Source organism: Labrus bergylta, chromosome 7 (assembly GCF_963930695.1).
Source record: "Labrus bergylta chromosome 7, fLabBer1.1, whole genome shotgun sequence".
In the NCBI taxonomy this organism is placed as follows: Eukaryota; Metazoa; Chordata; class Actinopteri; order Labriformes; family Labridae; genus Labrus; species Labrus bergylta.
In genome coordinates this window covers 26,280,929-26,306,805 of record NC_089201.1, presented here as the reverse complement: position 1 = coordinate 26,306,805, position 25,877 = coordinate 26,280,929, and the positions used below count along the sequence as shown (strand labels likewise).

The following is a 25,877-nucleotide window of genomic DNA, read 5'->3' as shown; positions in this document are numbered from 1 at the left end:
ACTTAATGATTCACAGTTTCAAGGAAGCTGTGAAAATAATTTTACTGGTTGGAGCTTATCTCATGAATGTCCTGGTAGACACGAATTCTGTATTTGCTAAGGCTTCAGGTTACCATCAGATCACACAACGCCTTCACAACAAACAAGGATGTTTGAATGACCTTTTTCTTAAGTTACAAGGAACACAAAATGTTGGCAAATCCACAGTCTGTTACTGAAGCTGACACCATGTGAGGGATTTAAAAAAATGAATAGGATGGCCAGGAAAGCCATTAATCAAAGTGCAGTGAGTGCATCGGATAAAAAAAGTGTTTATTTTAATCATTTATATTTACAACATCAAATGCAGATCTAAGTTATCTTACATGAACATATCACTTTTGAACAAATATCTCTTTAATAGCTAGTAAAAATGTCATTAATGCTACTTATATATACACTTATGAATGTATTTCTCTTTTTTTCTCACATATGCCTCATCTAAAAATGTACATTGTAAAGAAACAGGCACTTTGTAGAACAAAATAAACACCAGAATTCAAAAAGTAACATACCACTACATTCCCTCCTAAACATTTAATTATTTTGAATTCACTTGGCAGTCTTGATATTGTAAGCATCCACATAAGAAAGATAGTTATGATGTATCTACGATGAATTAAGACAAGTTCCCTCATCATCATCATCATCATCAGTATCCCGGTCTGCCTCGGCATCCTGCTCATGGATAAAGCTGTAGCGCCGATACACTGATCCATTTCTGCTGGTGTACACCACGTCCACCTCGTCTCCGCTGTCCGGCTCTGGCACGCCATGGGGCATGTTGATGCTGGAGCTGCCACTCAGTCTCTCGTAGCTCTGACTCCAGCAGAACCTTTTCTTCGCTTGGGCCTTCACCAAAGCAAACACAGCCAGAGCTAACCCCAATGCTAGCAGCAGGGCGACAGGCAAAGCAGCCGTGGTGTGCTTTAGAGCTCTGGATGACATATTTAGGTCTGATGCCTCATCGTCTCCAGACTTGGGCTGGGGGGCCTCCAAACATAGTGCTGGGGGAAAAAAAAGAAAAAAAAACGAAAAACAGACTTTTGTTAGATGTGTAAATTCATAACATCCTATGTTTCCTTTGATAGGCAGGGTCTCTACCTGAACGGCTGTCACAAACACAGCAGTCAGTGCTGTTCCCCTCGGCGTGACAGCAGCGCGCGCAGCGGTTTTCCACAGCATGCAGAGCAGAATCTCGATGACAAGTCAGACACTGGTCAGGTCTGGGGCCATTGCAATGCCTACACGAGCTGTCACACGGCTCACAGGTTTCCTAAATTATAAATGTATAAACATATATATTCATACCGGGTGAATAAAAGAAAGTTTGACTGAGAAGAAGGGTTGAGGTTATTCTTAATTATGGTCAGTATCTTGTGATGCTTTAAAGTGCTTCAGAAGGTAATACAATTGACCCCCTTATTAAGTAGCAGCAAAGTATTCATTTTAAAATTAGGCAAGAATAAAAGGTTTTATAAAAGATATCCATATTTAACTAAGAATCAAATCTATTGTAAGAAGAGGTCTGTGAAAGCACATTATCAGGGTCTTTAATTATTACCTTCAAGATAACAATAGATTTAGAATTGTACACGATGCAGGCCTACATCTGTGGCATCATGTTCATGGCTTATTGAATAACTTTTAATGAGTGTTGTCTCAGAGTGTTTATGGGATGTGTCTGTGTTTCATTGTGTGTTAAACGAAACTTAAAGTTAAATAAACGAACACACCTCTTGAGAAAAGTATCGCCCCTCCTCACACCTAGGATAGCAGACTTTGTGTTTTAGAGTGCTACCCCAGTCACATGTCACGCAGCTCTGAGGCGAGGCATCTGCAAACACACATTGATTTAGATGGCCACTTATCCAGAATGAAAAAATAAAGACAAATATTGATTCAGCTTCATTTTGGATATTGTTCAGTTTACCAACAGTGAATTTGTAATGATTGGGAAATCAGTCAAGAGCTCCTTTATCACCTGTGCATGTCTGGCAACTTGTGTGGCATTGTTTGCACATGTCATTAAGAAGATAAAAGCGATGTGGACAGCGCTCAACACACAGCTTGGTCCCTTGTAGATCCAGAAGAGGAGGTGGACAGGCCCTGCATGACTCAGGCCCCGGTCCTGTACACGCCTCACAGGAGTGGTCACATCTCTCACAGCGCGAGCCCTCTCTGTAATACCTTATGAAGCACAAAAATGAGCAGTGTTCAAAAGTATGAAGATTGTGTTAAAGGTGCACTATGTAGTTTTGGTAGAGAAATGTGAAAGTTGGAGAAATTGACAGATTCTGTGTTATGTGTTCATAACTCTATACACAAACTGTCCTCAGAGGAACATTTGGTCCCTAGAAAACTGTTTGAAGATAAAAAAAACAAAAAACAAACGAAAAGTTGTGGTGTCTGCAACAGTGAAACAGTAACTCTCCTGGTAGCTTTTTAGCTCCAAGCAGTGTTCCAGAGACCCATTTTTTTCTTTGAGTAAAGTTTGTGTATTAAATTCAGAAAATATAGCATAAAAGTGTTTCACTTCTCCAACTTTCAAATTTCACTACCAAATCTACATAGTGCACCTTTAATCTTGCAAACGTTATTACATAATTTAAACTCTGTTAATCGTCCTCTTTAAAGTAAAAAAACAAGTAAATCAGTACAAAACAAAAACAAAATATTTACAATTTGCTGAATCCACAACCCTTGAACTAACATGAATTAGTAATATTTCTGTTAAAAAATAAGAATTAAAATGATTGACATGTGAAGTTTCTCTGTTGCAATAGAAATGACACAACTATGGAAATGATTAGCTTAAGATAGATTTCGCCCTTGTACCCAGTGGGACAATGTGTGACACAGAGCTGAAGGAGATGCAGATATCCTGGAGAACAGGTGAGGCAATCTTTAGACGATGCTCCGGTGCAGGTGGAGCAGGCGTGGTCACAAGGTAAACAGAATCCCAGCTCTGTGCCGTCCGCCTCCTGCCTCGTGTTGTACGCACCAGCAGGACACTCACTCACACAGGTTCTGTCTGGAACATAGTACAGCACAGGCAAAACGTTTCAATTCACCACCACTCAGCCCTCCCCTTTCACTTCATTTTATTCAATCTGGACACATTATTTATCCCTGAACTAAAAGTGGAGGTTACAAAAAAAATCCTTTAGCATTGTGTTATTTTATAATAATGTATAATAATATAATTGTGTTCAATTAAATAGACAAAAATCAAATTTGTCATAGCATTAGCTAATGAAAGAAACAAAAATGTAATGCTATCAAAAGTAGCGCACAGATATTGCTCATACTAAGAGTCATCTTGTAGTTCAACTTAATTTTTTAAATATCAAACACACACCTACTTCTGTTCAATAAAAAAATATTCAACTATTGAACATGGGGGACTACAGATGTGAATAAGCCCTTTTGCTATGTTCTAACATATTAACATGTTTATGTTCATTAATGTGCACTTTCCAGATTGAAATCAATAAATGATGCTGATCTTATTAAAAGTACCCCTTAAAGAAAGAAAAATGTAAGGGACTTTGTTAATGAAATTAACACAAAAAAATAATTCCTATTTGAATCAAACACTCAAGAATCAGAACTGTTTTGAATCCTGATGTTGCCAAGGATTATCATCTCCCAAGTATCTCAGTAACTTTTTCTCGAAACAAAATATAAAAAATATACATCAAAATGTTCCCATTACGCTCCTTTTCTGAAACTGTAGAAAAATGATTCAGGAATTCAATTAGGAGTTCTTCTATCACTAGCCTATCCGGAACTTATTAAGGTCCATTGGAAGCTTTCTCACTGTTGTATTTTATTAACTTCCACTGTTGCTTCAAAGTGAGAAGATTTAAGAAGAGAAGACTTTAAAAAAAATATTATGTTGCTTATGAATGGACTTTTCAAAAATCTGCTATAACAACATATATATATATACATATAGATATATAGATATATATAAGAAGAAGGGTTGAGGTCATTCTTAATTATGGTCAGTATCTTGTGATGCTTTAAAGTGCTTCAGAAGGTAATAAAAATTGACCCCTTATTAAGTAGCAGCAAAATATTCATTTTAAAATTAGGCATGAATAAAAGGGAAGTTTAGTTTTTAGCGATCCATATTTAACTAAGAATCACATCTATTGTAAGAAGAGGTCTGTGAAAGCACATTATTTTATTATTTTATTTTAATTATTACCTTCAAGATAACATGATTTAGAATTGTACACGATGCAGGCCTACATCTGTGGCATCATATTCATAGCTGATTTAATAACTTTCTATGAGTGTTGTCTCGGAGTGTTTACGGGAAAAATCAATGTGTCTGTGTTTCATTGTGTGTTAAATGAAACTTAAGACTTTAAGTTCTTAACAAGTTAATCATAAACATCTGAACAGTGATCGTAAAATGCTCACTATGAAGGTATTGGGGTGTGGCACAGGTCTGGCATTCATCGCTGCCCGGCCCCTCACAGGAGTAACAGTGTCGGTGACAGCCCATGCAGGTGAACTGGTCTTCATGTAGGTAGGTTCTTGTTGGGCAGTCTGTGTCACCTGTCACGCCACACAACAATGTGTTTGGATCCAGCACAAGTCCCTTCTCGCACTGGGTGCACTGGTTAGCTTCTGGGCCGAAGCAGCTCTTACACGTCTGGTGGCATTCTGCACAGAGTGAAAACAAATCAAACCCTGGAACAGTCCTATCCCGACCACAATGTTCAAGAGATAATAGTGTATTTTATTTTTAAAAAACCTTACAGATAAACTTGGTGGTGACACTGTGATAAAATGTGGATTTAACGATATTACAATCGTTTTGTATGTTAGGGCTATATGTTAGACATTTAAACTTTTAAACTTTAGCCTGAGCTGCATATATCAAACTGTATATTTGCACACTTGACTGCTTTTTTAGAATAATTCTTTATTTATCTATCATACTATGCACTGGCAGAGCTAGTATTTTGTACTGTTATCTATGAGTAACAGCTACTTATGCACATGGACCATCCATACCACTTTTTTATCCTGGCTATGTATTGTGGGCTCATGTTTTTTGTATGGGTGGGATATGTATGTGTATATGTGTTGTGTTGCGTGTTTGTATGCATGCTGGCTGCAGGAACACCTAAATATCCCTGCTGGGATGAATAAAGTATGTCTTATCTTATCTTATCTTAACATCCTTGTTATGGTTTTGTGTTGTTTAACAATTCTATTTTATTCTTGTCCATAAAGAGACATGGAAAGCTCTTTCTATGTCATAAGAAAACAAGCTAAAGACTAAGTATGTTTAAAAATTCAAAAAGAGGGCACCAGGTAGTATATGATCAGAAATTTAAGTCACCCTAGGCACAGCCAAATCTGTTCCCCCGAGATGCTCACCTTGACATTCCAGCGCTTCAGTTTCATAGTAAGTACCAGTGGGGCAGTCTTTAGAGCATGCACCCTTGTAGAGTTTAGGGCTGAATGTTGAGCAGGTTTCACAGTCATCTAGCAGGGGCCCTGAGCAGCTGCCACAGGTAGGGTGGCACTGACCACAGCGGCCTTCCTCCATGTCCTCGTAATAGCCCATGGGACAACTAGCCTTACACACACCGTTGAGCATCATGTAGAGGAAAGTGCATTCTGAAATGACACAATGAAGGGTTGGTTGAGTTGTTGATGTCTTTCCAATACATTTAAAAATCTCATCCACTTGGAATGTAATTCATCTAAACTTACTGAAGCAGGTCCTGTCGTCTGTGCAAACGTCACAGTGCGGTTGACAGCGTCTGCAGGTTCCATCATCTGCGGGGTATGCCCGCAGTGAACAGTTGAGTCTGCACATGCCGCCCTCTAAGTAGTGACCATCAGCGCAGGACAGACACTGGGACTTGATGCCGTCACATGTCAGACAGGAGGCATCACAGGCTTCACATGAGCCCTCTGCTGCCTCGAAGAAACCTCTGAAAGTAAAGTCAGAAGACATTTAAGACAAAGGAAAAATACATTAAAGACAAACACAAACCAATCCTTTCTTCAGTCTAATCATTAGATTTGTCTAGGTGCTTACTCGGGGCAATTAGACCAGCAGCGCCCCTGGTGGAGAAAGAGTTTGTAGCTGCCTTTGGAACAGCTTATGCAGTTGTCGCTGGTGTCCACACAGGCCTCACAGTTTGGAGAGCAGTCCTCGCACAACTGAGTGGCCGAGTTTGCATAGGAGCCGGACGGACACTGCACTACACAGGAACTGTCCTGGTCCAGGAAGTATCCTGAAATACGAAACACACACACACACACACACACACACACACACACACACACACACACACAGTAAGAATTTGTATACATTTTTTCAATATATTTTCATAACAAAAAGGAAGTCATATTTGTACCTTTGAAACATGATGAACAATCCAGTGCTTGTGGGCCAAAGCAGGTCTTACAGGATGCATTACATGTGTGACATTCACCATAATGACCTGTAATTATTTTACATAATTAATATGAAGAACAGGGTAACCTTATTTCATACAATTAGAAAATGTCACAGTTAAAAGAAATACAGAGGGAGGTATTACCTCTGTGTTGTGTTTTTCTGTTTTACATACTTTGACCACTAGAGGGAACCGTAGTAAGTCATAACTGTTAATGATGTGAAATTCAGTATTTTGATTTGATGGATATAAAACCTGCAACATAAGACCTGCTCATGTCTGAATCTATACAGTTGAATATCATTTAGAGTCATTTAGACACTGAAAGTGGATGAAATAATTATGTCAGACTTTTTTACTATGGCTTATTGCTGACAGTGAAAAGGAAAAACATGTAGAAGTGACTGATTCATGATAGCTGGTTATAATTGGTACAATCTCTATTCAAAGCAGTATATGACTAATGCTATCTGTTACAATACAAAATACACTGAAAATTTAAAAAGAAAAAAAAAAATTAATTCCTGCAATGCAACACAATATTCTAAGGTAGCAAAATAACTTAAATTTTTTGTTCAGGACGTGGTTCAGAAAAATATTTGTCTAACTGACAAGCAATCCTGACAATGAACATCAGACATGCCGAGCCACACAAGAATGTAAATTATCAAAGCACCGAGGCAGAAATGTAAATGATTGGCCTGTTGGCCCTATTTTGTTGATGACAGTGGAGAATGCTGTTGACTCAGACGACAAAGGAGAAGCAGGTGAAGAGCCCTGTGCTCGATGATGAGGAGCCTTTTGAAATAGCTGCACTAAAAAAACGCCTCTCGAGTGAAAGGTGATGCAGTATATGTGCAGCAGGGTGACACAGTGAGTAGGAGACCGTCCTTCAACTTAGAGGGCCTTCGGCGGGGATCAAGCCCCCGTCTCAGCAGAAGCCATCCACCATGCTGAAGTGTCCTTGAGCAAGACGCTGAATTCGTCCAAATAGCGGGGGACAATGTACTGATCTCTGCTCTGACCTCGCAGAGGAGAGGAGCAATTACTTCCACCGGGAAATTAAACAATAACATACCATGTTACCACGCTGGAACAAATCACATAGAACTAACCAGCCTATAAAGTAACCTGTATCTAAAAAGAAAGTCTGAGAAAAATAACCTAGATTTAAAGCTTAAGAATGTTTTTTTTCCACCTACCGTCATAATACTGTCCCAGTGGGCAGTTCACCAGAGGACACTGCCCATGAAGGGGAGAGTTTCCACCACGGCAAAGGTCACAGTCTGTTGATCGAGGGCCATGGCATGTCTGGCATGAGCTGTGGCAAAGCTGGCAGCGCCACCCACTGGAGTCACTGTAGGTTTGCTGTGGACACTGTTTGAAACACTCAAAACCTTAAAGGGGAGAGCAGCATGGGGAGGGAGTGTTATTATTGAAAGGTTTAAGTTTTACTTACATTTGTTGTTAGCACATCCCTGAAACAAGTATATATTTTTAGAACTTTTTTTTTTATTTTAACTTGGAGCTCTGATGTCAGATCTGCTTGTATCGACAACTTTTAAAATCCTCTTCCTCTGTCTGCCCATCTCTCTCTCCAGAACTTCCCAGGCACCACACAATGACCTCGATCTTTTCACAAAGGATCTTATGTCATGTTTAATCCTGTCTGACACAATGTACAACCGCACGCCTTTTAACTATCTACCTGGACATGTTCTTTTTTTTTTTTGTGGTCACTTTTTGGGCTTGGTATCGCTATTTGGGACCTTTGAGGTATTGACAATGCACCAAATGTTGTTCAAACAGATAAAGGTAAAAAAAACAAAAACCTTCCTTTAATCCTTTAGGTTCAGAGTTTTTAAAAAGCTTGCAACCTGCCAATGCAAACATTCTTTTGTTTATTACAGTGTGTGATTGGCTCACATGCAGCTATAAAACATAAAGTCTGTAGTGATGCAAAGCATTGCGGATCTGATGGAGTCGGCAAGTTTTTTAAATTAACAACATTTTAATTTATTGTAAAGTTTTTAATGATAATTTGAATGAGGAGAGGAGGAGGATATTTTCACAACTGAATACTTCCAGAACCATGTTGGATATTGAATACAGTAAGCAAAACAAAGGGTATCAAATGAACCTTCACTTAAAAGGCAACGTTATTGTTACCATATTGGTACACACAGCTCTAGTCTCCTCTAATCTTCTTTAAAAGCCACAGGCCTTGTTTTTAGGTCTCAACTCTTTAACTAACAAAAGAACAAAACAAAATAATCCTTATTCATGATTTGCATAGACTACATTTGCATATATCATGTTACAGATTTGCTGACACGGACATCATTTGCAATCCAAATGAGGACTCAGAGCTCCATCATTAGTCCTTGATAAGAAAGATTGATTACTCCAACACACTTTGTGATTTGAGAGTATATGAAACACAAAGTTTAGTAATCTCTTGTGGGAAAACAAGGTTATCTGAACCTTTCTATGCTAATAGTAAACACAATAGAAATAAGAATTCTTTGCTACTGGTACCATTGAGGAAGTAACCAGTCTGGCAGGCAAGGCAGCGTGTGTTACTCATGCAGTCTGTGCATGGTGAAGGACAGGAAAGACACACCCCCCGGCCCCTGTCTTCATAAGTGCTCTGGGGACAATGCCTGCGACACTGGTGTCTGAAACTGTAAAAAAAAAAAAAAAAAAAAAAAAAAAGAGAGAGAGAGAGAAATTACTCCAAATGTAAAATAAATATTCTTAAAAAATGTAATATTTTATAGGGATTTTCCTTAAATGTTAGCAAACCATTCCCTTAAACTAGGCTTGGTCTTTGAGTGTAAAATGGTAAACAAAAAAGGCTAACTATGGCAGGTTATGCACAAACACAACTTGTGCAAACACGCAGAACAAAGCTTTTTTAAATATCAAAGACCGGATGAAAACAATTGTGATTTAAAGGCATTTTCAAAGCTTTACAGAGAGTGAAGATTGAGGTTGCTGCAGCCGGCTTTTGCCAACATGAATGAGTGTGATGTCAGACGAACCGAAACCAAAGAGCACAGAAAACGCACCTAATGCTACAGGCCATCTCGGCATGCACTGAGTCAGCCGACAGCACACCTGCAGCTGTATTTGTGGTGGAATTTCTGTAGTTATTTAGATTATAATGTACAGACGTCATTAGGTTTATTCACTGTCAGTCAGACCTGACAGAGTTCAGCTGTCATTAGAACACCAAGTACAGCTTAGAGAGTGTCAACTGTTCTTCCTGATATCTGCTATCAGGATGTTTGGTAGACTTATTGTCTGCTCCAGTGTAATTGACGTCACAGATCAATCAAGTCTAGGTGGGTCAATGTGACACGACCCTGATAATGGTAATGTCTTTTGGGATGTAGGCGATGCCTTTCGAAAAAGTTCTGCTTGTTAACAGATGTGATTGAGACAGAAGTGTGATGTTGATCCGTGTCTCCTCATGAGTACTCTTCTTATGTATAAACTTTCATCAACGTAAGCCATCTGAGTCAACTGAGTCTTATTGTGTGGAGTCAAGTCTTAGTAATTTCCTCGACAGTCTAGTTGACATCAATGCCATCCTCTTTCAAAAGGTGCACTGAGTCAAAGATCACCGAGGACGGCAAACAGAGACCACAACATAATGTGGGCCGCTGCTCATAAAGCTTATCGTGTTTCTTTTCTCCTCTTAAGGCAGGAAGTTAATTGGTGTTTTATTTGTAGCCTAGAGGCTTGGGAAGATTTCAGTCATTAACCTGCCCTATCAGTCCTTCGGGGCCTAACTGAGCTATTAAACGTGAGATGGATGTCCTAAAAAAAAGTAGCCAAAAGGAGCTGAGATATGAAGTTGCAAAGATGTCACACAAAAAAATTAAGCAAGATTGACTTCTTTTTTTTTACAGACTCTCTAAAAGTAATGACTTAAAAGTAACACTATAAGCCGCTAGCTGCTATGGTGAAACATCCTTTGGACATCCCAACATCGGAGAATCTGACCACTGACATCCCAAGCTGCACTTCCTGCAGCGTTGCCGTGGATTTGGTGCTAAGATTCCGAGGCTGTTTGAGAAGGAACAGCTGGAGGCGCCACACCGCATCCATCAGCTCACTCACAATAGCAGCTGATGCAGACACAGCCTGCGTCTCCAGCCTGGAAACGGTGAGCTACTTGAGAATCTGCGGGATGTTTAAGAATCCCTCTGTGCAAATATTAGACCGTCCATTCCAGGGTAACACATCAGCATTTCCAAAGCAACTTTTGTTCTGTTTTTTAACTCCTCAAATTGGTAAAGAAACAGTGAAACTTTACTGCTGGTTGTCCATCAAGTCGAGCAAGCGTGATGTGGTATAACCCCTTATTGAGAAGGACGCAGAAAATGATTAGTTAAGATGCACTTATTTCCTCGGAGGGGAAAGAAAATGTTGAAAAATGCCAAGCATCCATCATGCTGTGGCTCTTTTACACAAGGTATTTTATGTGACAAAAAAATGGCCTCACAGATTCACAGTTTCTCCAGACAGTCAAATGTTAACATTTTCATTTCCACTAAACCTCAGTAGGGGAATTTGTTAAAGCTCGGAAAAACTGTCAGAATCTATCACAGTAAGGCTGTTCGTGCAGTTCATGATCGCCCCGTCCTCTATTGGTTTTCTATTATTTGTTTTTGCCTGCTGCAGCCACAGAAATAACAAAGACGACCTGTCATTCTAAATCACTTAAACCATTACTATTAAAAGTCACAGAGGCAGTTTCACAGAAGAAGACAGAGTATCTCGCTGCACCTATGTAACAGTAATAAAAGGAAGTGAGCGCAGTGAAGCAATGAATTTTCTTGCACCCCATCCTCTGCCGTGACTCACAAGAGCTGTCAGTAAAGTCAAGACGATGCAGCCCACATCACACATATTACTGGCTATACTTTCTACTTGTACTTGCTCCCTCCGTCTCTCTTCTCTTCTCCTCTCCTTCTCACACATGACATAAAAACAGACTCTGTGGAGGTTCTCTGTTAAGCAGGCTACTCTCTTTTGCTCACACCAAGGCTCAGGTAACAGTGGATGGCTCAGATTGGAAGGTAACTCGACTCACACAATACCTGGAGGCCCTAAACTCGGGGGAGAGTACACAATTGGAGGTCTGTTCGAGCTCGCTATCCTGTGTTACACTCTGTCTAAGTGATCCTCTGGTTTAAACAGGAATACGGGTGAAATTAAGTTTCTTGTGAAGTGAGGAAAATTCTGCAAGCCAATATATGGAAATGCATGCTACTCTATATACTGCATACTAATTTAGCCAACTCTTTATCTAGCAAGGCGTGTAAAACAATTACAAGGTCATTTTGAGGTTAATTATCTCTGGGAAGCATAATTAATGTTCATGGTTTTAAACCTCTGCACAAAAAATGCATGCACAAATCACAGCCCCATGCATAATTATTCCTACTATCATTTTAAATCATTTTCTGTCTAGCCAAAAAGTCTCAACTTCTGACTATGCTCTGGTTTTCTTGCATGATAGTAAACTAAACATCTTTGGATTTTTTTCAACATTTTCTAAAACAAACGATTTCTCAATCAATTGAGGAAATAAAGATCGGCTGCGGTGTTGGTACTAAAGAGTATAGGTAGTTAAGGCAACACCTGACAATGTGCTCATTTAAAGATCGGCTTTTGGGAGGCCGGGAAAAATGCACTTATGATAAGATAGTTAAAAAAACAACTCACAGGAAGTAACCTTCAACACAGCTGTTGCAGATCTCTGGGTCTTCTGTGCACGGACAAGAGAAGGTGATTAATTAGCATTCATATGTAGAAGCAAACACAATTTATATCATGCTGCAATGTGCCCTGTTATCCCTATAGTGTTTTACTACAGATCTACCTTACATTAGAGAAGGAACAGCCGGCTGTTGTAAAAGATTCTGTAATCACGTGTTACTGACCTACAGAACATGTTTTACAGCCATTCTCGCAGTCAATGCACTCTCCCGTATCGGGGTCCTCCACCTGCCCTGGAACACAGAAACGCAGCATAACAACGTCTGAATGTCTTCTTCTTAAACTCGCAGCATAATCCAAAAACTCTGCTTTACATTTACCCGTGTCACAGGATGCTGTTTGGCAGACTCCATTCTGGAGCTTGAAGTTTTCCCGACATTTAGCACATATGTTCCCGTCAGTGCACAGTTCACAATCGGCTATGCAGGGCAGGCAGACGTAGTGACCCCTGTCAGAGTAGAGTCCCCGGGGGCAGTGTGTCCGACAGCGACCTTGGTGGAGGAAACGTTCCTGTCCATCTTCGTCTGAGGAGGAGGAAAAGGAGGAGGACATAGAGCACTTGCTAACATAAAGTCTACTCTTTCCCCTCCAGTGAAGATGCCATTGGCTATGTGAAACTGTCAGGAAATACTTAAATAAAAAAACAAAAAATCTGGACTCTGTTAAAAGAGAAAATCAATGAACTTCTCATATTAAATACAACGCTACAGCCAAACAGGCCTGTTGATTACACAGGATGAAAGGACAAGAGGCCACCTTGGTGATAGTTCGTTACAGCAAAATTGCAGCATTAACTCAAAGTGAGGAAATCAAAACAGTTTGATTACATGGGGAGAGACGTCAGAATGATTAGCAAGTGAATCAGTGGCAATTAGCCTGAGAGGATTTTTAAAATGTCACAAATGCATTATTGGCAAAAAAAAAACACACACAACCAGAAAATACACAACACAAGATGTGGATGTTAAAGACATAAACATCCTCAGCCCAGCATGTTGACTGCAGTTCAGAGATCACAGTGTGACATTCTGACTGATGTTGCTCCAACTTATGTAAACAAGGGCAATCAGAGGCAGATGAGAGATCAGAGCTGTGGGCAGGGACACAGTCTTGTGTAAGCCCTAATGATTAATACTCTGCCACCTGCCACTTTCGCCTAGCTGTGTGGCACCTGAGGCATCTCTGGAAGCAGCAGAGTCACAACAGTGTCTCTTCTGCTCAGTGCTGCACAGGAGACGTGTGAGACCTGGGGGAAAGGGGCAGCAAGCTGCGGCTGCCTTTCCACCTGCTTCGACCTCATCACGTACAAGGAAATGTGGCTTCCATTCCGACTTAAAAGTTTTGATGTTCTTTCACACAAAAAGCTTCACTCACACAGATAGCAAAATGTGCAATAATATATGCTTTAGTATACACCTACTCAGTATAAATCCTCATATTGACATAAAGTAAGCTCAAGCTAGAGCGCGACTGTAGGAAGAAACAATGCATATATTCAAAAAAGAGGTATGCGTTAGGAAAGAGAGATGGTCCTGCAGGTTTTGCAGGTTAAACCCAATGAACTGAAACAGTAATACTTGCAGCCTGAGGGGATGTTTTTTTTTCTTCTCTTTCCCTCTGATTAACAAAGGCCCCATTCTGACTTGATCAGATTACGCTGTGAAAACTCACAAGAAAAATGATCACGCCTTCGTTTCTTACAGATTTTAAAGGTGCCCTTGGGACAGAAAAAAAACAAAACAAAGGTTGTATGGCCAGTCTGTTAAGAGTAAATGGTCAACCAGAGCTAAATGCCCCTCCTCTAGTTCAAAAAACAAACAACATCAACTTTGCTTTGGTAACCATTAATAGTGCTGAACTGAAAAGAAGAAAAAACTCCACCTCCCTTCGGTTGGATTAATGAGTCTGGGACTTATTATTTCAATCAGGTATCTGAGAATCCATGTTTGAAAATCTCGTTGAAAAACCATGATTATAGACAGCTACTAAAAATCGCCTTATTGTGGGAAACATAGCCTTTACCTTTCGTTGATTTTATGTTTTGCTGCTGAGCTGATGGTTGATTTGATGCACTTTAGAACTGGGCAGCATAAACATTCATTTTGAAACCCCTTTTTTTTGGATTTAAATCATTGCATATATTTTTTTTGTAATTACTAAAACAAAATACCTATGGACTTTAATACAAATGGATTGGTTTGAAAACGCTGTTGTATGCTATGTTATATTGAACGTGTGAAGGGAATTGTACTTACCAACTCCACAGGTAGTGCATTCAAAGAGCTCGTGACCGTCGCACTCGGAGCAGGTGGGATGACAGAGGACACACTGGCTCTTCAGCAGAAACTGTCCACTCGGACAGGGAGACGAGGGTTTACACACAATAAATCCGCCACCGCAGACAAAGATCAGAAAGACGACGGAACACCTCATAGCTGTTGCCCGTGGACTTTCACTGTGGGAGTGAGAAAAGAATCAACAAACACAGAGACAGGCGGACAGTCTCCACGGACGCGGTGTCAGTCCGTGTAGCACCTGTGCGCTGGCTGAACGATATGGAGCTCTGAGACACCACCAGCCCAGAAATAACTTGCTGGACCAGTTCGTTCAAGTGAAACACACTGGACAATGAGCTCGGACTGCGGTTAGCATTTAGGAAGAATGAAAAGAGGGAGCATATTGTCTGTGCCATGTTTAGATAGATGTAGCCTATATTATGTATCCTACATGTATGCAGCTTATTATAGATAGATAGATAGATAGATATAGATAGATAGATAGATAGATATAGATAGATATAGATAGATAGATAGATAGATAGATAGATAGATATAGATAGATAGATAGATAGATAGATTAGTCCAATCACATCATAACCTACATAATGTAGTAATGTAATGTAGGCTACTTGATAAAGCACACGTGACTGAAAATGAACATAGCTTTTATTAGAATCTATGCTTGTTAGGTCGCCTATAGGCTACTGAAACGACTGTGGTTATGGAGTTTTTTCCCCCAGAATTGTAATATTAAATGAAAGCCAGTTAGTTAGTTAGTTTAGTTTCAATTCAATTTAAAAGGGTTTCCATTGATATTTAACTGTAATATTCCGTTGTTTTTTGGGGGGTGGGGGATTATTAGAGATTCAGCTAAAGCAAAGTGATTGCTAAAATAATCTCCCCACTGGTTTACAGATGAATTGTGTTTTTTTAGGTAAAACTAAAACAACCCTAAAAGGAATAGGTAAACAATCAACTACTGGGCTACTTTTACTCGTTTTGCTCTTTTGTAGACTTCATTGCGCATCAGACTAATCAATCAATCAATCAATCAATCAATCAATCAATCAATCAATCAATCTATCAATTTCTATTTGTATAGCGTCAACTCATAACAAGTGTTATCTCGAGACACTTTACAAAAAAGCAGGTAAAAAGACCTTACTCATTGTATTTTAACATCACAAAAAGCAGGTAAAAGACCTTACTCATTGTATTTTAACATTACAAAAGAGCAGGTAAAAGACCTTACTCATTGTATTTTAACATTACAAAAGAGCAGGTAAAAAGACCTTACTCATTGTATTTTAACATTACAAAAGAGCAGGTAAAAGACCTTACTCATTGTATTTTAACATTACAAAAGAGCAGGTAAAAAGACCTTACTTATTGCTATGTTACAAAGATCCGGCCTATCCATCATGAGCACTTTAGCAAAGCAGCAAAGGTTACAGTGGTAAGAAAATATGTTTAATTTTCAGCTGAATTTCTGTTATGAATTAGCCTATGGATTTTTATAGTCCCTTTTGCTCATTTTATTTAAAATAATTGATCCATCATCATTATTTCCTTAAAAAAAAAAAAAAAAGATCATATTAATAAATCCCAGTACACTCCAGTGGCTACACGTTCATGTGTTATCAAGTGTTTTTCTTTACGGCACAGCGCCCTCTCGCGGCTCCCGACCGGACGTGTATCCATGGCATCGGAGGGCGTGTACCAAAGTTCCTCGCCGGCTTACGTCACGGCAGCGGCTGTCGGAGGAGGCGTGGCTTTGTTCTGCTGCAGCGGAGAAATATGACATGGGGATGAGCGAGCGAGAGAGAGAGAGAGAGAGAGAGAGAGAGAGAGAGAGAGGGAGAGGGAGACAGCCTGATAGGAATTAACGGTTCGTCAGAGGTCTGGACTGAAAACATTTAGGATGGGGGAGTAATGACTGAAAACAGAACGGTAAGAGACAGACATGTTTTTATCTTCTCAACATGCAGAGCGAGACAGAGCGAGTCATGGCTGATTTGATAGTGAACACACAATAGGCGACCACTGCAGACAGGTGCACCTGCTTTTATGCGAGTACGTGCCTCGATGCATTCAACTTCAGGTTTCCGTGCGAATACCTTTTTTTTTTTTTTTTTTTTTTTTTTTAATTTTAGGTTTGAAGGCACAAATGATTCGAGGCCACAAATCTCATCGACGGCTCTGGGTGAGACGTAAGCCGGAGTGTCACTACAATGCTGTAAACATGGATGTGGTGTGGAGTCTGCATGCTTAGTCACAGACCTTTGTGATGTAGGAACACACAATGTAATGTAAATCAAGAGTAGGCTGTATGTAGTGATGGTAGCTTATCCTAAAACAAAGCCCATTGCCTTATGAAGCTATAAAACCTTGTGGGCTGTGGTTCCTTTACAGACATTGAATATTAATCATCACAGTGTGTTTTAAGCCAGATATCGACGAAATACCTAACATGTAGGCTTTACTCATAGAATAAATCACACCAGTTTAAAGAAGTGTTGCAATAACTGCAAATAGAAATCCTGTGCCAATATGTAGGCTACGTTTCTTTTACTGCTGGCCTGGTTCACAATATCTACCTGTATGCCTGCCTGTAAAGATGGAGAGGCTTGCAATTCGTTGCTATGGAATTTGATAAGCATAGTCATATCCCCTGCTGTGAAAAACCTACATAATAAGAACTTTAATCTATCAGATCATATGAGAGCTGGGTACATCAGCAGTGGTTTCTGCCATGGTTTCCTCCTGGTGGTTTGGAAGATGATTTCAAATCAACTTGTTGTTTGCTGTTTACCTTTGCATTCGATTCAGCCAACATACTACCCCAGTCTGAATGCTCTACTTGGTCTTGGGAGACGGGGCAGTTCATAGTTGTCCACTCGGATTTGGAAGACAGCTTGAGTAGACGGGGCAGAGATACAAAGCAGGGGCCCCGCGTGGCTGCCAGGCCAAGCCAGGCAATGCCAGCTCCACAGAGGGCTTCGGTGCAGCAGGGCACTGGGGAGAGGGCGCTTGGCACCTGATCAGTTACCACAGTGAATTCTGTTCCTGTCACTGGCATTTAGCTACAGGAAAGCAGAGCAGAGATGACGGTTGTTGTTGAACCCAGTTGGGCTTTCATGTCACTGTGGCAGCGCTGCTTTATCAAACTGCCCCTCCACTGATGCAAAGTGACATTCCCTCGGAAACATCTGTGCCAATTGCCCCACGACCGACTTCAAAAAACCGAAGCAGCAAAACTTGTGATCAGAAGCTGTCCTGGTGATAAAGGGAAACACTGGTTGCATTATTCAAATACCATTTTGAAGTTTTGTACATATTTTATATCAGAAGGCCCAGCAGCAATTCTTTTACACAAGAGTTTATGAGAAAATCACAATAAAGCATTTTGAAATTACCTGTAAAGGGGGCTTAAATCTCCATGCCTTTCAAAAAGAATCGCATGTCTCCCTGCCTGATTCCCCCCAAAGTTTAGTCCTTCAGGGGAGATAAAATAAGTCAAGTGCCCATAGTAATCATGGTCCAATCACTGCATGGCTTTGAAGTGGGCCCTGTTCTTCAGACATCTCTCTACAGGTAGGGAAGCAATGTTAAGTGTTCTATCTGTAGGGGAGGTCATCTAGAGGCCGAGGAGGCAGTCTGAGGGGCTACTCTCACACGTCAAAAAAAGGGGAGAGGGGAGGAGGGGATACTGGTCCCCTTCTCAGAGTCACTGCACCGCTGTTCCTTTATGTCTGTGCGCCGGCCTTCATCTCGGAAAGATACTTTTCTCCCTCTCTTTCTCAAATGTGTTTTTGATAAGTCGGCAATATGAAATTTACCTCCAAATCACAGCCAGATTAGGTCCTAAGGCTTGTGCAATTAAGCTGGAAAAACTTCCAGCTTCTCTTTTTAATGAGGTGGCTGTGGCTGAGGTTTCACACCACAGAAGTGTTGTAATAAGTTGACCACAGAAAACCCCTTTAATCTTGATTTAAGTACTTTTTCATAGTGAAACATAGAATCGGCAGAGTTTGCAAGACCGGAGGTTGTGTGTGTGGTTTTTTTTTTTAATGTTTGTCTGTTTAAATGTCTGATCATTTATGTTACTGGAGCAAGACAATCCGACTTTTAAGATACAAAGAGAAAACCTGAATGGTACTGAGGTGAGATGAGGAAGCTGGCAGACTGTGATAGGCAGGCACACCTGTCTGTCACATGACTCTATACGTCATAAACGCCATAAGGTCGCCATCCGCTTTTGCATGAGCTATATTCAAAAGAGAATTTGGCTGTTTTCATTGATATCGAAAAACCGTTGTAGTCAAGCTATAGCGTTTTAACAGTGATGAGATGAAGACTGTTTTAAGACACAAGTGGACGACAGAGTGAATCATAATTGCTTCTGTTTGAGTCAAGCTGTTTGTTTTGCCATCAGATAGGCTACTTGAGGATCAAACTGTTGAATCAAGACACTTAAACAGAAAACATGTCATAACTTAAACTCACACTGATACCATTAACTTCATTCAACCAGATATTTTGAGGCAAGATATGTCAAACCATCCATTTAACCGCTGTACTACAGAGACTTATGATCCCTTTTGCCCAATATGGTGCGTATTTTACTTTTTTGGTAATTCAAATCAAATTTCATATATTTTTTATATGGCCCTCAAAGACACTAATCCTGAATCCGTTGCACTTATGTTATGGCTTTTATTTTGAAACTATTCCTGTTTAACCTAAAGATTTACAGAACAGGGTATTTTTTTTTCAACCTTTTGATGACAAACAAAGCTTCTGTTTTTCATTTAGTTGGCATATAAACATTTTTATAGTTGCGCACATCGTCAGTGACACAGGCAGCCAAGAACATAATGCTCTGTGATAGCTATTCCCTATCAATGTGTGTACACATGTGTGTCTGCGCCTCCTGCTCCTAATTGCATTTTGTGTTGCTCCACTTCTTCTGGAGCAGGCTTGCTTGCTGGAGATGTCTGCCACTGTAGCATTCTCCCTGCAAGGCCCGGTGGGCACAGCCATCCCCACTGTCCTGCCCCGAATCAGCAAGGGAGCAGTTTCTAAATCAAACAGAACACTGTTGCACAGGATACCCTTGGTGACTCGATTTAGATTCATGCAGGCCCGCAGCGTAGGTCATTTTCATTCATTCAGAAAAAGAGGTCAGGCCTCCTGTTCTCTCTAACGCCCAGTTGCATTTGTTAGAAAACTCAGTGTATCTCCATTTTGTCTCTTACATTTATCCATTGAAGGAAATGCATTTTAATCACTTCATTTCTTGTTATTCCAGTGTTGTTGTCAGGTTGATTAGTATGTCATTTAACACGTAGAGAAACTGATCCCCTGCTGTCCATCACTGCCACTCCCCCGTCTTTTCATCTTTATTCCACAAGATGCAGCACATCAAGTATTAAACAAAACCAATCCTGGGATATTGAGTAAAAAAAATAAATCACCCTTTCTGAGCTATAAAAACATTTCTAATGTCGGCCTTCTGGTGTGATTAAGAAGAACTTTGAGATGACTCAAGGGGGTCGTAAAGTATAGGAACCTCCATGTTTGTGCTCTATTTTTATCTAATAAAGGTTTGTCATACAGCTGCACATGCACCGTATATTCGGTAGATGTGTAAATAAATATCATGTGAATATATGATGGAGGTCTGTGCTGATGTTTCGCCCTGCAGCTACGTACATCCTCCCACAGTTTTTTTTTTTAAGGCCTCTCCCACGTACTCCCATGGGCTCATCTGCCATTCACCCACCTAGTACATACTGTCTGATCTGTGAGGTCTGGACCCCACAGATCAGACAGTATGGAGGTCTGGAGGTCTGGAGTTCCCTCGACGAGTAGATCAGTTATAGGAAATGTTCTCAGATTTGTTTTGTTTTCAGGCAAAAGAGTGGTATAAACGTCTAATTAGTCTACAAATCATAATAGCACTGCATGTCCCAGAATTCTTTGGGCAGTAAACGTTGGTTAAGCAGCTGCTAGACACTAGAAGAACAATAAAAACGACTAGAGCCCAACCGATAAATAGGCCAGTCGATAATATTGGCCGATATTAGCATATCTAGTGGCTATCGGTCTCGGCTAATTTTATTGCAGATATGTGCAGATATCACTTGATTTATTCACCAGTCAAATAGCATTTCATTTGAGTTTCATTCTATTACACTAGCAGTTCTCTATCACCAGCAGAGGGCGCTATATGAATTACAACAAGCATTATCACTCTCCAGAGTTTCAATTGGTTATGCACGTTCATGCGCAGTTACTTTCCAGTCGAGTGACCATCTTTTCTTCATTATATCTTTTCCACAAGTGTTTGATAACTGCATTTGAGGGGTCAATGCAACAAATGTGTTTTATCTTCATCTAGCTATCGCTACAGATCGAACTAAGTAAGATATCGTTCGTTGTATCGGTATTGATTTTTTTTCTCACCCCAATATATATATCTATATATATGGCCCTAAAAAAAAAAATAAACACAACAAGGCTAAACTTATTCAACCAATAATAGCGCCAATAAAGGAGTTAGATTCATTTTTTAAAAAAGTATCTGAACTGAGCTTGAAAGGGTCGAGAGCTAGAACAAACTTTGGCTTCAATATGTTAACTTTTCATATAATCTATTCCAGGTTTGTTCCAAGTTTGACACATACATCTTTCCTCCACAGAGCTCCAACACCCACTGAGTGCTCTGTGGGTGCACTTGAGGCCAGGTTAGAGAACACTCATCAGAAGTAGTTAAGATTTTCTTCCAAGAAGCCAACATAAAAGTTTATATCAGAGGATCACTGATTTAATGGAGCAGACACGGTTCCATTTACCTCTCTTAAAGGTTGTTTTTCTTTTTACTTTTTGGGGAGCTTACACCATCCTGTTCCTACGTGATGGAAGTTAAGTGACACATATTTTCAGATTAATATGTGTTCTTGTTTTGCAGCGTTTATTAACTGTTAACTGGTGTTCTGATCTTGTTTCCTTGTTCGTTTCCCAGTTTGGGTTGGATAAAATCTACTAGAAGTTAGCTTTTGCTCCATTTGAAAAAACTAATCGCTCAGCTAATCTGACCTCAGTAAAGGGCAGGAAGCACTTTGGGCCCTGTGGCAGTGCATTGTGTATGTTTTTCCATCTTGAACAAGCTTTTATATGTTGCCCAGAGTGTTTGTGTCTTAACTTCTACTGAGCCTTTATCGATTACTTTTGGTTTCATGAAAATTCTATATCTTCTGTATCAGAATCATGATTTCTCATATCAACAATCATTTTCCTGAGGTGATTCAAAGTTTAGACATTTTTGCAAACAGATGGTGTGATTCAAACTATTTTGTATTGTATGTGTCAACTTTTGCATGTCTGATAAACCCAGTGGACGTCTGCATAAACCAAAGAATTTTGAAATTGTTTCTTCAGGCAAAGGAAAGGCAAAAATATTTCCCACATTGGTCAGTAAACAAGCATGTCTCCCAAACTCGGAGGAAAAGAAATACTGTCGCTGACAGAGAGGATTAATAGCCTTCTTGGTTCCTGCAAAAATCCCATTCAAAAGTGTTATTGCAAAAAACAAAAAAAGTGGCTTCAAGTAATGCCTTTGTGCATGCATGTTAACCTGTGTGTTCATGTGCGTGTGTGTGTGCGTGTGTGTGTGTGTGTGGTTCTGTGCAGTCAAAAACAAAGGCATCTTAAAAGTTTCACAGAGGAGAAGGAACCTACCACTGTAAATTACAAACTGATGTTTGGCTTTTAAAAATGTTACAATATCAGAACTCAAATTGTGATTGCACTCACCTACAACTTCCCTCTCAGGTATTGATACCCTTTAAGACCTATCTGTCCCATTTGATTTGCAGACCTCTGGGGTCTCAGTACCCCCCCCCCCCCTAAAGGACCGCCTGACTGAAAGAAAAGCAGAACTCTTTCAGTATTTAAGATGATTGAAAACAGGTGGTCGGATTAAATTACCACAGCTGTCTTGTGCTAAAACTAGAAAGCAGTTTTTTTTCATAAGAGCCAACTTGTGTGTGCGTTTAAGGTCTTCATATGCTATATTAAGAAATAGGGTTTTCATGATATTGCCCTTTCCACCTACTTGAGTGTACATGCATGCACCCACCCACGCACACACACACACATTCCAACCAATAGTGGTGCCTCACAGAACAACACAGGTATTGTGAAATGTAGAGTCCTATGTGTCAAAAACAATCACTTCTATTGTTTCCTCTCTTTTATGAGTTTCTGCTCAGATAATACAATTTATTTTTTTATTTTTTATTTTGAGGGGGGGGGGGGGTCATTGTGGGACAATAGAGCTTCTCCTATGATTAAAGCAGAGTTTGAGCTTAATATGACATTACAACTAAAAAGCTTTTTTTTAAAGAAGCTACAACTATAAGTGATCTATAGGCACCATGACATTGTTCACTGCTTTAGAGTAAATGCTGATTTCCTGTTGTTTTTTTTCATGGTACCAAAATGAAATAATCAGGTTGACAAGGACAGGCGGTACTGTATCTGATTTGCATAGCTATATGTGGCTGTGTGTCTCTCTGAAGTGTAAACTGTGGATTCAGAAGAGGCATCATTATAAGCTACATTAACTGGCCTTAAATGCAAAAAGGCCTTTTAATGTATGCATGTCTCATCTGTAGTTGATTATGAAAATATTTGCAGATAAAGCTTTTTGTTTTTAAATCCGGTATCATATTTACAGTTATCTTCAAGAGTTAGCTTATAGGTCTTTATGCTGGTGAGGACAGTGGAAGCAAACAAAAAAAAAAATCTGTGTGGGTTTAACTGTTGAGAGGAAGCCGTCCTTTAAGCACAAACTCAAATAGGAAACAGCAGCTGGCTTCAGCTGGTTGGTCTGTTTATCTCACGTGGGATCAGAAGATAAGTCTCCGGATAGCGAGCAGTCTCTTTTGTGTAACGAGGTCTTAGCTTCTCTTCTATAAACCCCCTCTTTCATCATTAATATACCTGACACCGGTTATTAAACGGTCTTTTAGAGCCACACAGAATACCGCTTTTATTCTGTTTCTTTTGTGTGTTGCTTAAATCAAAAGGACGTCATGATCCCTCTGCTTTGGAATGGTTTTTGATCTGTTGTCACATCTGTGTGCTTGTGGCGCTAGTGGCCCTGTCTGCAAACCAGGTTTCTGCCTCTGTGGTGGAGGGGGGAGGGGGGGGGGGGGGGGGGGGGTGACATTTTAAGGGGTTATGATCTTGTTCTGTGCTCCTGTGTGCTGACTCTATCAAACTTATGGTCAACCTAACAACAGGCAGAGAGCTCGAGCCAAGGTTTTTCCTGCATTCAAAACATGGCGGCTGCCTACACCGCTTTTTTAGTACAGCACCTGGTGAGTGTGTCATTTCTAACTGCAGTTACGGCTGGACGCAGATACGGTTGGTGGCGCTGCATCGTAATCAATCCAGTGCACCAAGAAAAGGTGCCATACCACGGACAAGGAAGAAAATGGAAAGGAGAGGATGCAGGAAGATGTCAAAAGTTTACAAATACACAAATATCAGTGAATTTGTCCCAATAATGATTCTGTCCTAAAAAAAATAACCACTGCAGATCTCAGGTTGTTCAAGTGAGACAGCTGTGACCGTTAGAGACTGTCGCGGAATTCAAAAACTTCCTCGATAGTCCACACACAGTAACACAATGCTTCATAAATGTTCTGTTTTTTAGTGTTGCGTCTGCACTTCTGAAGCGGCAGAGGAACTTAGCGGGATAAAAATGTGTGACTGTCGATACCGTTCTCCTTTAACGGATGCAATGAAAGTACTTCATTGTTTCATGTTCATGTTTATTTCTGCTGTCAAAATGGACGTCTTGATATTGGGCGTGTCTTTTGAAACCTGCCACAAGCGGACACTCGAGGAAAGACAGTTTTTTTGCACTTCCGCATTGGCTTCATTTGTCAACTCTGGCACACATGGCTTAGCTGCTCTGCTGGGAACTGAAGATTTGACTTGGCTGTTCGGTCAGGCCGTTAACAGTTGCTTTGTTAGGGAAGAAAGGATGTATTGCTTGTGTAGTGATGACGCCGAACATTGCCAAGGAAATATGCTGTGCATCCTGTTGTTTATGCGTCTGTTAAGAATCAAAACCTCATGTTAAATGGTTACTTTTATTTAAATGGCAAATTTGAAACCTGAGCCACTCAACTTTCTTGCAAAACACCGATGTCCCTCAGGTATACTCGCAGAGCTGTGCTCCTGCTGTCCACTGCAGCATTAATTGGAATTTACTTGAAAAATTAATGGGTTGATGCATTTAGTGCAAATTACCAACAACTCCCCACTCAATGATATGCTGCGCTGGCAGTGTGCAGCACAGAAATGAGATGCAAAGTGACATTATTGCTTCAAGCAGCATCTTTCTCGCAGCATGTGAGGGCTTGGTTCACAGAAGCCTGGTCTTTTTTTTTTTTTAAGTTTTAAGAAGCACAAGGAGAGAGAACGAGAACGTATCTGAGAGAGGCTTGCTTGATTACAGACTCTGTCTAGAGGTTGAGACTGACATGCATTACACTTTCTTCAAGAAGGGGGTTAGTTTTTGACTGACACACTCAGTCCTCCGTATTTCTCGTCTTCCTCTATTTTGTAGTCTCCGTCCTCTGGCGTCTGGAGATTGGGCTCGGCAGCTGATTTCTCAGGGAGTCGGGGTGCTCTGAGGTCACAGCGAATCAATGCGAAGCAGAGGAAGTCCTGCTTGTGAACAGAGCATAATGGAGGGACAAGAAGCGACTTTGCACTCTCACAGGTGTGAAAGACAAACATGGGCAGAGCTCTCAGATTTCAAAATGTCTAAACTTGATGAGCTTGTGCTGGATGGAGGGCCCTTGTTGCCCTTGCTTGATTGTAACACGTCATACTGTCTCACCATGTCATCCAGATAACAGTGTATACATGTGCACACATGCACATGGAGCATTGGCCAGGCTCGTACAGAATCACCACATGTACAAGCTTCCCATTGTGGCTGCAGGAGGAGGAGGGACAGATATTATTGAGGCTGACTGACTGATGTGAAGCCTGAATAGCAAGTGCTGCTTCCACTCCACATTGAAATTCACTGATTGAATCTTGTGCTCTCAAGCAAGGACTTTGAAATAGTGGAAGTGCTTAGTTTGTACTTTGGTGAGACATTATAATATCCTGTTACATGAATTTTTCCATGCCACTTAACTGTGTGTTGTTTTATGAAGCATGCTAATGGATTGTGTTGATTCGTCTGTACTCATTCAAGGTGGAAATGATCTGTTTCTTTGCAACTGGCCTCATTTGT

General features: G+C 40.3%; 2 protein-coding genes across 3 annotated transcripts in view; one reads left to right on the top strand and one right to left on the bottom strand.

The window, feature by feature from the left end:
* Window positions 1-295: 295 nt before the first annotated feature.
* Window positions 296-15,006, bottom strand: LOC109982197 (proprotein convertase subtilisin/kexin type 5). 2 transcript variants are annotated; one of them, XM_020631314.3, is made up of 16 exons: window positions 14,525-15,006; window positions 12,590-12,793; window positions 12,434-12,502; window positions 12,216-12,258; window positions 9,015-9,160; window positions 7,679-7,873; window positions 6,435-6,521; window positions 6,113-6,311; window positions 5,782-6,005; window positions 5,443-5,685; window positions 4,474-4,719; window positions 2,878-3,073; window positions 2,024-2,229; window positions 1,776-1,876; window positions 1,144-1,315; window positions 296-1,046 (listed from the first exon to the last, which is right to left on the bottom strand). In XM_020631314.3, the coding sequence occupies exons 1-16, from the start codon at window positions 14,700-14,702 to the stop codon at window positions 649-651; spliced, it is 2,907 nt and encodes a 968-aa protein (XP_020486970.3). In that variant the 5' UTR covers window positions 14,703-15,006; the 3' UTR covers window positions 296-648. The 2 variants fall into 2 exon arrangements, with proteins under 2 accessions (XP_020486970.3, XP_065813278.1); XM_065957206.1 differs by lacking the exon at window positions 6,435-6,521.
* A 1,342-nt stretch (window positions 15,007-16,348) lies between these two features.
* The window catches only part of otud7a (OTU deubiquitinase 7A), a 40,997-nt gene continuing 31,468 nt past the window's right edge, over window positions 16,349-25,877 (top strand). Inside the window, exon 1 of the mRNA XM_020631315.3 lies at window positions 16,349-16,498. The gene's annotated coding sequence lies outside the window, so the exon portion shown is untranslated. The remainder of the gene's footprint in view (window positions 16,499-25,877) is intronic.